General features: G+C 33.0%; 1 protein-coding gene across 1 annotated transcript; it reads right to left on the reverse strand.

The window, feature by feature from the left end:
* Nucleotides 1-599: 599 nt before the first annotated feature.
* On the reverse strand, nucleotides 600-7,927 carry LOC111704558 (uncharacterized). Its single transcript, XM_023476833.1, has 7 exons — nucleotides 4,491-7,927; nucleotides 3,424-3,496; nucleotides 2,610-2,740; nucleotides 2,466-2,510; nucleotides 1,190-1,252; nucleotides 804-1,031; nucleotides 600-687 (listed from the first exon to the last, which is right to left on the reverse strand). The coding sequence occupies exons 2-7, from the start codon at nucleotides 3,491-3,493 to the stop codon at nucleotides 670-672; spliced, it is 555 nt and encodes a 184-aa protein (XP_023332601.1). The 5' UTR covers nucleotides 3,494-3,496; nucleotides 4,491-7,927; the 3' UTR covers nucleotides 600-669.
* Between the last annotated feature and the right edge of the window lie 5,587 nt (nucleotides 7,928-13,514).

A 13,514-nucleotide genomic window follows, 5' to 3' on the forward strand; every position in this document is an offset into this window, starting at 1 on the left:
CGGCTTATGTGTTGGAGAAAAAAATGTATCCGAAGTTGTTTATTTTAAAAGAAGTGTGAAAAGCCTTTCTGAAGGAAAAATAAATTTATGTGCTTTTGTTTGTTGATTTGCGAGATCAAATAAAGAAATTGAGTCTTATTCTATTCCCATATGTCATAGATTTTTCAAAATATGAACTCTGTTAGATTAAATAATCCAAGTTGGAAAGATTAAAGATTTACATAATCAGAGCTGAAAACTTTAGAATGGTGGATATCGAGATCAATGCTTGATCCTTTCTTTTTCTTAATCTCCAGATTAAATAATGCTTGTTCTCCTCTTGTTATTAATATCCAGATTAATTAACCGATCGTGATTATATTAAGGATATCCCATTCCTAAGTTTTCAGCTCAGGTTGCAAAAAAATTTGGAATGCAAAATTTGAGTTTGTAGCAAATACTTAGTCTTTGTTTAGAGGACTTTAAATAATTTCAGAATTACCGCTTAACTAATCAATAATCGCTTTAATACCTCCCAACAAAATGTGGAAGACATAATCAGGAAATTTAAATTGTAAGCTTAATGGAATTTACTCCAAATAACAGGATTTGTATAAATCACCTTCCAGTTTTAGTAATGATCATCTCTGTTCCAAGCTGAAAGAATTTTAACCAAAGATCTCGTGTCTGTTATAGGCTGCAAACAATCTAAACACACAAGTATTTAATCTCCCGATACCATAAATAAAATCTGTAGAAATGATCACTAATTATTTAGCTTTAATAAGAAACTTTAAATGTAATGATTTGTCATTTTATTTCACCTCATTAAGTTCACTGCAGTTGGAGGAGTTGGAGAAATGTATACAAGATGATTCAAATCCGCTATCTTGTGGTGAAAGATTATTACAATTACGGATATTATCAGTGTATCTGGTTGGAGTTCCCTGATTTATAACCTGGTTAATATTGACTGAAAACAGATTTTCAGTTTTAAAGTGTTCAACTAGCTCTAATTCGTGATTAATCTTTATTTCTTTCTCTTCTCCTACCTAAAAAAAAATATTAGTACACATTTTTTGACTAAAATTTATGCATAATGTTTTAAAAAATCAAAACATCTTTAAGAGTTAATTCTTAACGTGTTAAGTCAGTCATAGCTAAAAAAAAACCTTGATGAAGATATCTTTCTATAAAAAATGGAACTTACAATTTTATGTGACCTATAAGAAGTCTCCTCCTTCTTAAAAGGATGGCCAGCCTCAAGCAATTCCTGAAAAAAAATCAAATTCCGCTTTGCAAAACGGGTAAAATGTGAGTGTAGGAAGAAAGCATCATCACCGGAGGGCTACCGGAGACCCTGTCCCACCGGAGACCCCAGCCGCTTCCATACCGGAGACCCCGTCCCACCGGAGACCCCAGTCGCTACCATTCCGAAGACCCCAACATTGTCAACGGTGACCCAAAAGTTTTCATCGGAGACCCCAAATAAAATAGTTAACATTTTTGAAAATTTTAAATGCTCTTGATTGTATAAAATGTAAAAAAATTTATTTTATCTTAAGCTTTTACATTTGGATATAGTTTGATGCATTTTATAGATTACAACTTTATATAAATAGAATGATACCGGAACAGGAGGAGGAGGAGAGGTGGGGTGGGGGGGGCGGGGGATGAATATAGAGGAGAAAGGGAGAGAGGGAGGGGGAGGGCGTAAAGTCTAATAAAGAGACGAATAATAAACACGCACGATAATTTTTAAATTTTTTAAAAAATGTTGTAGATTTCTGTGTAAATGCATAAAATAATATCGAAATTTAAAAGTTTATGATAAAATGAATTTATATAGGTTTTTATGCCATAAAAACCAATTTACATTTTCAAAAATGTTAATTATTTATTTGGGGTCTCCGATGAAAACTTTGGGGTCACCGTTGACAATGTTGGGGTCTCCGGTATGGTAGCGGCTGGGGTCTCCGGTGGGACGGGTCTCCGGTACCACGCCGATGATGCTGCTTTCTTCCTACACTCGTAAAATGTTGATAGTATTTTAGAAACAGAAACTAGGTTTTGGTAAGCTGGTTGCTTCACACAGAGCAAGACGACGGATTTAGAAAGATGATTATTGAGGTTGGATGTCTTCCTTCTTCTATCCTTTCCAAAGAAAAGGTAAAGAAAAGCTAAACAGTTAATCTAATCAAGGAATTGAGCCTTTGATCTTTAATTTTATAAATCTTTTAACTTTGCAACCCAATGTCGTAGACCTTAGATATGAATTCTGTTCGATCAAATATTCTAAGTTTGAAATATCAAAGGTTTATAGGTTGAATTATATGGGAGTTATAAAATTTTAGTTTGTGGCAAAGACTCAATTCCTTTGTAAGTATAGAGTAAGTTCGTATCAGGCCTCCGAATTATGTTTATATAGTTAAGACATAAATCAATGTAGGAAAACTCTGCATAGATTCAATATTTACTTGGTGTACCTTAGGATCTCTGAGCACTGTCCAGCCAATTTGAGTGATTTCTGTCTATCAGTTAGAGTCCAATCAATCATCAACTTCAGGGTTGAAATTTTTTATTTGTTTAGTAGAATAGTTTTTAATATACATGAATGATTGGTTATCAACCTTGCTGCAAGGTTTAATTCTATCATCATTTAAACTTTCTTCCGAGCACTGGACGATGTTCTGTTCATTCTTTCCCTTATCCTCCTCGTCCATTGATTCGTCAACTTGGGTTTTGGTTATATCAATCTCATCTATAATAATTATAGTTACTGTACGCGTAATTTCAGGTGACACTCCGTGACTCCAAGCGAAGATGGCAATGCCTGATTCACAACGGTACCATTGAAACCTTTATCTGATCAATAATGTGGAAAATATTGTTATTTTTCTAGGTTTAAAAAGTGTTTGACTCTGATGATTTCTAAATGTTTTCCTGCACTATAAATGCGCAAGTCACTTTAGTAGAGCACTATTAAAAACATTAATATGTAATTCATACTTGATCAGACACAAGGTACTAATGCAAGGAAAGTTATTTCAGAGGTGTACGATTTTTTTGTACTGTCTTTGGGCGGAAAGTAAGCACAAGACGGATGTCACAGCCTGACATGGAATCCATTTTCACAAAAATAATCTATGAAATATTCTGGTAATAGGAAATTAATATGTGAATTTTCAAAATCATCAAAATTAAATGCTTTTAACCTCCTCGGATACTAAACGAACACTGATGCATCTATTCTTGTTTACAAAGTCCGCCCAGAGAGAACTGGTTTCAATATGTACGCAGAGTATATGCGAACGCATTAAACTTTCCTTGCATTATAACCTTGATCAGACAAAGCTTTTAAGGGTACTGTTGTGAATCGTGCATTGCCTTATTTGCATGGTGGTCACTTAAATCACTTAAATATATACCCCAAGGTCCTCTTACCTTCATAATTTAACACAGCTTTTCTTTTCTTCTTCTGTGGTCTTTTACACAAACTTATTCCACTCTTCATCGTCTTGATGATCGAATTATTAAAAAAACATATATAAATCAATGCTATAAATTACGGTTCCAAAATACTGTTGGACACATATTACTTCTATTACTTTATGGCGAGGCAGTATATGTTACTTCGCTGTCTCATAATTGGAATTATTCAAAGCGGGATATTTCGTTAATTACTTTACAATCACTAAGATTATTAAGTAAAATAACATCCTGATTTTAGGCTTGAAAAACCTTTGCAAAAGAATCATTTACTTGAAATCAAAATGGATGAGGGATGAATTAGAATTGAATTGAAGGGGAAAAAACATATCTTATTTTGCATTAAAAAGCACAGCTGTAGCTTATGACTAAAAATGGCAGAAATACCAGAATACGACCGAGAACCACCTGGCAAAAATAGATCTTGAAAAACACGGCCTCCCCTTGGAAAGGCCGGAGCTGTTGCTCGAGAACAGAGTAGATGAGATGAAGAAGTAGAGGTTTAAGATAGTAAGTAAGAATTGGATTTAATATGATTGTTACGAATATCAAATCTGTTTGTAATGAGAAATGGACATATACACGTTTTCGGAGGGAGCGGAGAGGTTCAGTGAATCCCGTAGTTGTATTTCAAAGGAATTGAGTCTTTGCCAAAAACTAAAATTTTTCAATCGTTCAAACTTTGCAGCCCAATGTCGTAGACCTTAGATATTTCAAACAATGAATACTGGTAGATCAAATAATTTGAGTTTGAAATATCATAGTTTTACACTATCCAGTTGCAGAGATATTGGGTTTAGAAAATCTGAGTTTGTGACAAAAACTCAATTCCTTTGAAACATGAATCGTTTCCATGAGTATTTTACGGATCCTTAATTTTTTTAAAATAAAGATGTCGATTTGAATTCGTTTAAGTCACAACTAAATGTTATTTTCAAATATACCAAGAAAAAGGTTTTTGATCTGCAGGTATTCAATGTATACAAAGGGTGTATAGAGATATCTAAATATTAAAGGTTAACCTGAGATCCAAGATATCCAAGTAATCTTCTCCCGAGGGTTTGAACAGTAAAGATCTAAACGATAGCTTAAACTTTTCACTCCAGGGTTAGAGAGGATCAACTTTTTATATACTTATCGCCACACTACGAATACCATATAAAATGTCATTAGGCAGATTGTGATTATGTAATGCATATTGAATAAGTGTAGTCTCTAGGTTATGTGTTTATACCTGCAAATGTTTATTGGACTAGTATTTGTGGTTGACTGTCACCTCAAAATGAATATGCACGCCGCCACTGAATCGTATCATAATTTGCGATCTTAAGTATTGTGCGACAGCTCACCAATCTCAGCTCTGGCTTAATTGTCTAGATATTCTTTAAAACGCCAAATATCTCTGCATTACGTAGTTTAAAAGTGTAGATTGTATAGATGGTTATATCAGTGCACAAGCACCATATATACTAATACTGGACTCACATAAGGGTAGGTTTAGAAAGAAGAGTATATCAAGGAGTATCTACTTATAGGATGGAGATTATATTTAGCTAGGTATAGGATGGAGATTATATTTAGCTAGGTATAGGATGGAGATTATATTTAGCTAGGTATAGGATGGAGAGTATATCTAGGTATAGGATGTAAAGTGTATCTAGGTATACGATGGAGAGTATATCTAGGTATAGGATAAAGAGTATATCTAGTTATAGGATGGAGAGTATATCTAGGTATAGGATGGAGAGTATATCTAGTTATAGGATGGAGAGTATATCTAGGTATAGGATGAAGAGTATATCTAGGTATAGGATGGAGAGTATATCTAGGTATAGGATGAAGAGTATATCTAGTTATAGGATGGAGAGTATATCTAGGTATAGGATGAAGAGTATATCTGGGTATTGGATTAAGAGTATATCTGGGTATAGAATGCAGAGTATATCTAGGTAAAGGATGGAAGGTATATCTAGGTGAAGGATGAAGAGTATATTTCGGTATAGGATGGAGAGTATATCTATGTTTAGAATAAAGAGTATATCTATTTATAGGATGGAGAATTTATCTAGGTATAGGTTGGAGAGTCTATCTAGGTATAGGATGGAGAGTATTTCTAGGTATAGGATGGAGAGTATATCTATGTTTAGAATAAAGAGTATATCCAGGTATAGGATGAAACGTGTATCTATGTAAAGGATGGAGAGTATATGTTGGTATAGCATATATATTTAGCTATAGTATAAAAAGTGTATCTGGGTAAAAGAAGAAGTGTATATCTAGGTTTAGGATGGAGAGTGTATCTAGGTATAGGATGGAGAGTATATTTAGGTATAGGATGGAGAGTATATCTAGGTATAGGATGGAGAGTATATCTAGGTATAGGATGAAGAGTATATCTGGGTATAGGATGGAGAGTATATCTAGGTATAGGATGAAGAGTGTATCTAGGAATAAGATGAAGAGTATATCTAGGTATAGGATGGAGAGTATATCTAGGTATAGGATAGAGAGTATATATATCTAGGTATAGGATGGAGAGTATATATATCTAGGTATAGGATGGAGAGTGTATCTAGGTATAGGATGGAGAGTATATCTAGGTATAGGATGGAGAGTATTTATATCTAGGTATAGGATGGAGAGTGTATCTAGGTATAGGATGGAGAGTATATCTAGGTATAGGATAAAGAGTATATCTGGGTATAGCATGGAGAGTATATCTAGGTATTGGATGGAGAGTTTATTTAGATATAGGATGAAGAGTGTATCTAGGTATAGGATGGAGAGTATATCTAGGTATAGGATAGAGAGTATATCTAGGTATAGGATGGAGAGTATATCTAGGTATAGGATGGAGAGTATATTTAGATATAGGATGAAAAGTGTATCTAAGTATAGGGTGGACCAGGTGGGACCAGGAGTCAATACATCCTACCATGATTCATTCTGATCGGTTCTACCATCTCTGGTATCCCACTTTTACATACGTCCTACCTGAACCTTTCAAACCCTGTTTAATCCTTTCTACCGTGTTGATTATCCCACCAGGACTTTTCGTATCCGTTCTAATATGTCCATTATCTGACCTTTCCGACCACAAATCTTGCTAATCCGTTTTACCATGTCCATTTACCCAGAACCTTTCTTATCCGTTCTAACACGTCCATTATTCCCCCTTTACATCAGTCCTACCTCGGGCCATTTGAATTCGTTCTACTATTTCCATTATCCCACTTTTGCATCGAATTAAAAAGACTTCTGGTAGGACACCATCGTTTTGCTATGTAAATTATCCCACCTTTTACATCCTTCCTACCATAAACCTTGCTAATTCGTTCTACCATGTCCATTAGCCCAACTTTACATCTGTCCTAACACGAACCTTTCTAATCCGTCCCACCATATATCCCACCTTTACATCTGTCCTACCATGAACCTTTCTAATGCATCCTACCATGAATTTATCTTATTCGTCCTACCAAGATTCTTTCTAACTCGTCCTGCAACGAATCTTTATATTTCGGCCTCTCTTAATTTTTAACATACCTTACTTGAATTTTTGTTTTAAATATCCAAATATCCTCCCCCCTTTGCGCCCCTTTTAGTAGTAGTAGTATCTTTATGTAAACTTTGATAATGATTATCTTTGGACATAAACAAGATATATGAAGCGCAAAATGTTATTTTCTTTTAATTTGTACTGCTCGCAAAAGGTGGGAGGGATATTTTGGCTAGTTGTTTGTCAGATATTTCCGGTTTATCAGTTTTAGGACGGAGAAAGGGTTAATTGGTAGAGAGTTAGAACATCATCGTGACCTTAAAAAGGGTATACGCATACAGTATAAACATATTGACATGTATTTCAGATATACAATATATTAAAAACACTACAACTTTCTCAATTATATTTCTCGGGTGTATGCATTTTGTAGAATGTGCGAAAGCATAGATGCGTATCGGTTGCATGATTTAGGCGGTAAACTTGAAGATGTATGAATATATTTCTTCACATAAACCTGCTGCCTGGACAAGCAGGCATGCAATAATATTAAACAAAGCTGACAGGGACTTCCTAGATTATTCAGGCAAGCATTCATGCAGGTATCTAACACAGTTGTGCAGTGCAGTGGTCAGAAATGTAACAAATCATCAGGCAAGCAAATTCTGAAAATTTAATAATGTTTAATTACGGGAGAAAAGCTTCTGCACATACTTATCCACAATCTTCATCATTTAGATCTATTTTGTAGTAAATAAATAAAGAATGACAGATATTTGAGAATAGCTGGTTTTCCCCTACTAACTAGAAAAATTGAGCCTAATTAAACGTTTTATCTTAAAGATCTATAAATAACACTGATCATTTCCAATTCATTACCGTCCATATGGAACGATTAAACATTGACGAACCAAATTCCAAAAATTGCTTCCTTTTTTAAAAGACCACAAAAGTATTTTCCCCTTACCACTGATCGATTGTTTGCTAACCCCCCCTCCATCTCTTTTAGATGCCCATACCTTGAATGTTATCAGACCTCTTTTCAAATATATCTTTTTCAGTCAATTTGACACGGAGACTCGCACATCACTGAAAGAAAGATAGATAGCTAGTTATGCAAGCATAAGGCATCAGTCAGTCATAGAAGCAAATATAATTAGGGTTATGTATACTTGGCATAGGAACACTGTAGTATGCAGAGTAATATTTAGTATTCATTTTCCCCCCTCGTTGAAATTACTTTTTATTTACGTCCTTAAAATTCTTTTTAAAACAATCCCATAAACTTCTTGATTCAAATAAATGAAATTTACCTCTCCAAGCTTTTTACATTTTTAAAAAACAAACTTAATTTTTCTTCAAAAACCTAGATTTAACCTCTTTTTTAACCAAAGGATCAATTAATTGATTAATACAATTAATATTAATATTATTATAATAAATATGTCATTTTAAATTCTTGAATAAAGATTTTTTTAAATAATTCCCATTCCGTTAGTATAGAGATATTGATATTGTATTGAGGAGACACCTAGAGTACTAAGAGAGATTCCTTATTAGATTATCCTGACAGAGGAGTAAGGTTGGGTTACAACCTTTGAGACAGAACCAACAGATTACTCTAACTTCTATATCAGATTACTCACACTCTGAAACCAGATTACGGGCCAGCTAATCAACTTTATCCAAGGAAACTTTAAATTAAGTAAATACAGATCTATCTTGGTTCCATCCTACCACTTCACAACAACAAGAACATGAAAATTAAACATGCCTCCATTTATAATTACTATAGTTGCCTTAAACTTGTCTCCATCTTCCTGAAGACTGGAGCTAATGGTAACTCCCCCCCCTTTCTCCTCATCTACAGTACTCCCCCCCCCATCCCCAGCCTTTTCGCCCCTTAACTCCATTATTTAATTTTATTTAGTATCCTTTATTCGCCCAAACTTCACTATACTATCTGCCCAGGAGCCAGATTTTAATTAATACGGAGACATATTTGAACTACGTAGACTTAGTTCAACTACTTTTCTCAGTATTAAAGGCACACTGGAGATGTGGTTCAGCTATAATGTCTACTTCATGTCTAGCTAAATTACTCAAAATGTGTCATTAAAATATGTCTCAGATCACATCAAATCAAATAGAGGACCATCTACAAAGATATGTGATCAGAGCTGGGAGCTTTAGAATGGTGGATATTAGGAGTAATGCTTAATCCACTCTTTTTCTTAATCTCCAGATTAAATATTGCTTATTTTTTTCCATGAATTCAATCTCCAGATTAATTAACAGATCGGGATTAAGGATATCACATTCTAAAGTTTTCAGCTCAGGTGGATCGGATAAATTCATTCTCCATTTCATATATCCTCCCTGGGTTAGATCTGAAATTGAGACAAATGATGAAAATAACTTTATAAACAAAGTTCATTTCTCTTCATCGAAACTTTGTCAATTCTGGTTTCTAGGAGAATTGGAAGGGAATATAGGGGATAAAATAATAGTAGAGATAAAAGAAGAGAAAAATTTAAAGGTTTAAAGTATAGAAAAGGCTTTCGTAATTAGATTTCTTTGCACAGTGAAAAGCTTTTTTGTTTAGACTGCGGGTTCGAAATTCAAAAATTGTTAATGATACAATAATGTATCCTGATTAATATAATATCTAGCACACTGTGCCGTGAAGCTTTAATATATGCAACCTTAGAAATACTATGAATCTAATATTAAATGACTACAAATGTTTTAGTCAAAGATTACAGAATAAAGGAATTGAGTATTTGCCACAAACTAAAATGTTCTATTGCCTATATATTTGAAACCTGATGAAATAAACCTTTGATATTTCAAACTTAGTTAATTTGAGCCAACAGAGTTCATAGTTTGAAATAACAAAAGTCGACGCCATTTGGTTGCAACGATATTGGGATAAGAAAATGTTAACTTGTGGCAAGGATTCAATTGCCTACACAAACGGGCAGAAAAAAGATAATTTCCCTTAGATTTGGGAACCACGGATATTCAGATAGTGTACGTAAAAACAGGATTTTACAGTGAAGTTCAAATACAATTTATTAATTCTGATAAAGATACATTTATTTATATGTCTATCCATTTCTTCTTTTATATCTTATATTTTTAAGCATTCTACTAAGTTATATATAAGCAATTAAAACTGTGCTGATTGTGCACGTAAATTCGCTTCCTGGTCGATTTATTCCAATTTCTATATTATCAATCGACTTTACATTGCATGTTTAGAGACGAGCACATCTCCTACAAATATATACAACATGGACGGATATTATGTGAGTGTTCAATATTTGACAAATAATCTGATATATTTTATAAATTCATACATATGCCCTTACCGTTAAAGGGTTGATTATATCATAAGACAGACACATACACAAATCATGCAACAACACACTACAAAGGTTAGGCGTTAAATATAAAAATTCTTTTTAATAATACAATTGTTAAATTAAATTAATAGTCAACACGAGGATATCTCTGTTAGATAATTAGAAAGGCTTCAATGTCGACTCTGTTAAATGGAGATGTTTAGCATTTATATCTCAATCGAATAAACATTATTCATATTTTTATACTTTTCTGTTGATTGATATGTTTTAAGGGGATACGAAGGATCACGATCTTCTAACAAACTTGGAATTGAGGCCTTGACACAAACTTAAATTTTCTAATCACTATATATTGGCAACCTTTGATATTTCAAACTTAGATTATTTGACCTAACAGAATTTATTGTTTGAAATATCTAAGGTATTCCATATTGGGTTGCAAAGATATAGAAATTAGAAAATCAGAGTTTGTGGCAAAGAATCAATTCATTTGCAGGTTTATGATTGATGATTGATCTAAACTCAACAATGCATACAAATAGAAAAATGCAAAACTCATACCTACATTCTACATACATTGAGTTTTTATTTTCACCTTTTGGAAATTCTAAAGAAAATTGTTTAGTTTTAAAAAGATGCTTTATTGAATTGAAAATGTAATAGTTATACGTTCATAGGTTAGGAAACGTAAAATTAATAAATGCAAGGATTTGTGAAATTATCAACTCTACAGCATTTAAAGTATTTTGATTAAAAGGACTGAAACTGACCTTTAGATAATTATGAAAATATGTTTATACATGAATATATAATCACCCGAAAATTAGCTATTGCTATGAAATATTTAACTTTTTTCTTTGTTGACATTTTGATTTTGTCCACTTTAATTTGATTCTAGTAATTAATGTATTTTTAGTGACAGAGAAATAAGAACTTAGCCAAATTTATTTCTGTAACTAATTATTTTATCATCAATTTTTTGTCACGACGTGAACCTTTTAATAACACATAATTTTAGTTTTTCTAGTAATAATATCTATATTCATTAAATAAATAATATAAATATATAAAAAGGGAACAAATGGAAATTGGGTTTCCATATACGTCCCACAAACTGCGGTAAACTTTTTTTCTTCAATTTTTTATAAAGATTTCTTGTGTATAGATTTCTTGGTAAATCTAATGTAGTAGAGTATTCCCCCTGCAAGCTTTATCTATGATTAGTTTTATAATTTTCTCATAGAGCTTCTTGTATAACATTTATATATATATCCTAATATATATTTTCTATTGCTCAATCAGCTGAGATATTGAGGATTTATAAATTGGTTCCGCTTCAAATATATCAAACAACCATCTTACACCATGAAAACCATAGTTCTTCGTGGAAACGGGGGATTTATATTGATTCAAAAAAATGATGAGCTATTTGTAATCAGTAGTTTAAATCAGAATCCATTGGAATCATTGGGAAGAATGTTTAAATCCTTTTATTGCAAAATATGATTTCCCCTGTTGCCTAATTCATGTTTTTAAAATCTAACTTCCAGGGTTGAATCTGTGATATACTCATATTTGGTTTATATTTGGTGTATTTGCAAGCCTGCAATTTGCCATGGAATTAGCGTGCAAATTGAAGGCACCTCCGGCACCCAGATATACAGAATACATTCACTAACATTGAGATGATAATTAAGAGACGGAACAAACGTTTTCATATCTGTAATCGAATATGTTTAGTATTAATAAACTAATAAAAAAATAAAGCAATTATAACATATTTTCCAATTTTCCAAAAAATAGTATTTTGCATGTTTATACCAAATAAATAGCTTTGGATTTTGGCCATGTACATATGTAAAACATACGTCTAATCAGTGTCATCATTTTTATTTTGCCCCCCCCCCCGTTATCTTTATTCCTAAGTTGAGATAAAATATTCAAGTTTAATAAATAAAGGAATTGAGTTTTTGCCACAAACTCAAATCTTCTTATCCCAATATCTTTGCAACCTGATGGTGCAAACCTTTGATATTTTAAACTTAGATTATTTTATCTTAAGTATCAATAGTTTGAAATATTTAAGGTCTAAGACATTGGGGTACAAAGATATATAGAGATTAGAAAATCAGAGTTTGTGGCAAAAACTCAACTCCTTTACAGCGCGGAGCGGCAATATTTTTTTGTTACCCTTTGTGAGCCAAAACAATACCTTTTCAGATGCGGTGCCTCAGAAGTCCTAACCTAACCTTAAATGTACATTTGGAAAGATGCCCCTTGGGAAATGGCACATTTGGGAAGTTGCCTCTTAAAGGAAATTGTCACTTGGGAAGTTGACCTAGGGAATCGGTCTTTGGGAAAGTACCTAACACCCATTTTTCTGTTGTTACTTTGATTAAGTTGATACAGTTTAATGATGCACAAACGCCAAATTTTTATTTTTATTTTTTCCTTTTTTGGTAATCATGGACATATAGATCTAGTTTCTAGAAGGGGATACTTATATCCCAAAGATTCGGGGTGGGGCGGGGGAGGGGGGGGGAATTACCCCCAATAACCTATGTTGGTGCTACGTTCATTTCTTGCTATAATTAAACAATTTCAAATGCATTTTAACATATCTACATAGCAAACATTTAAATAAGTTTTTACCAAAAACTGTATTCATGTTATTTTTACAACGTTACAAAACTTTTAACTTGTTTTTATAGCTTTAAAGAAGGTGACGGTAAGTGTAATAGATTAAAAGAACAATGAAAGACTAATCTTTGCATAATCTATTAATACATTTTTTTAAAGAAGGACACAAACCTAATTAATAAAATTGAGAGATGCCTTCAAATATGTGGAAATCTTTACGCTTTGATGATTTTTGAGATTGATATGAATTCTATTCAGGTCTTTAAGTCGCAGAATACTGAAAAACGAAGCTAAACTGAACAATGTCTACGTATCCTCTACTCTTCGTGCTGCCAACTCTATGACGGGGCGGCGCCAGATTCGGTTTAATAATCTAAACATTGTCTTGTTTCTCATCAAGCCATGGAATAATTATTAATAGGGTTTTTGGCCTCTGTGACAAATAGACAAAACGAAGAATATCTTGAGAAGAAAGAATTCAATGAAACTGAAAATGAAATAGACATTAGAGGAATGGATGAGATGGGAAAAGGAATAAA

The sequence above is a fragment of the Eurytemora carolleeae genome, unplaced genomic scaffold, assembly GCF_000591075.1.
Source record: "Eurytemora carolleeae unplaced genomic scaffold, Eaff_2.0 scaffold617, whole genome shotgun sequence".
Taxonomy (NCBI): Eukaryota; Metazoa; Arthropoda; class Copepoda; order Calanoida; family Temoridae; genus Eurytemora; species Eurytemora carolleeae.

What these genes read in the sequence shown, in the direction of transcription:
- LOC111704558 (XM_023476833.1), bottom strand. Translation starts at nt 3,493, where the DNA reads ATGAAGAGTGGAATAAGTTTGTGTAAAAGACCACAGAAGAAGAAAAGA. An exon ending in AGCTGTGTTAAATTATGAAG is followed by an intron (nt 2,741 to 3,423) that starts GTAAGAGGACCT and finishes TAATTATTATAG; the next exon opens with ATGAGATTGATATAACCAAA. An exon ending in CTTATAGGTCACATAAAATT is followed by an intron (nt 1,032 to 1,189) that starts GTAAGTTCCATT and finishes ATTTTTTTTTAG; the next exon opens with GTAGGAGAAGAGAAAGAAAT.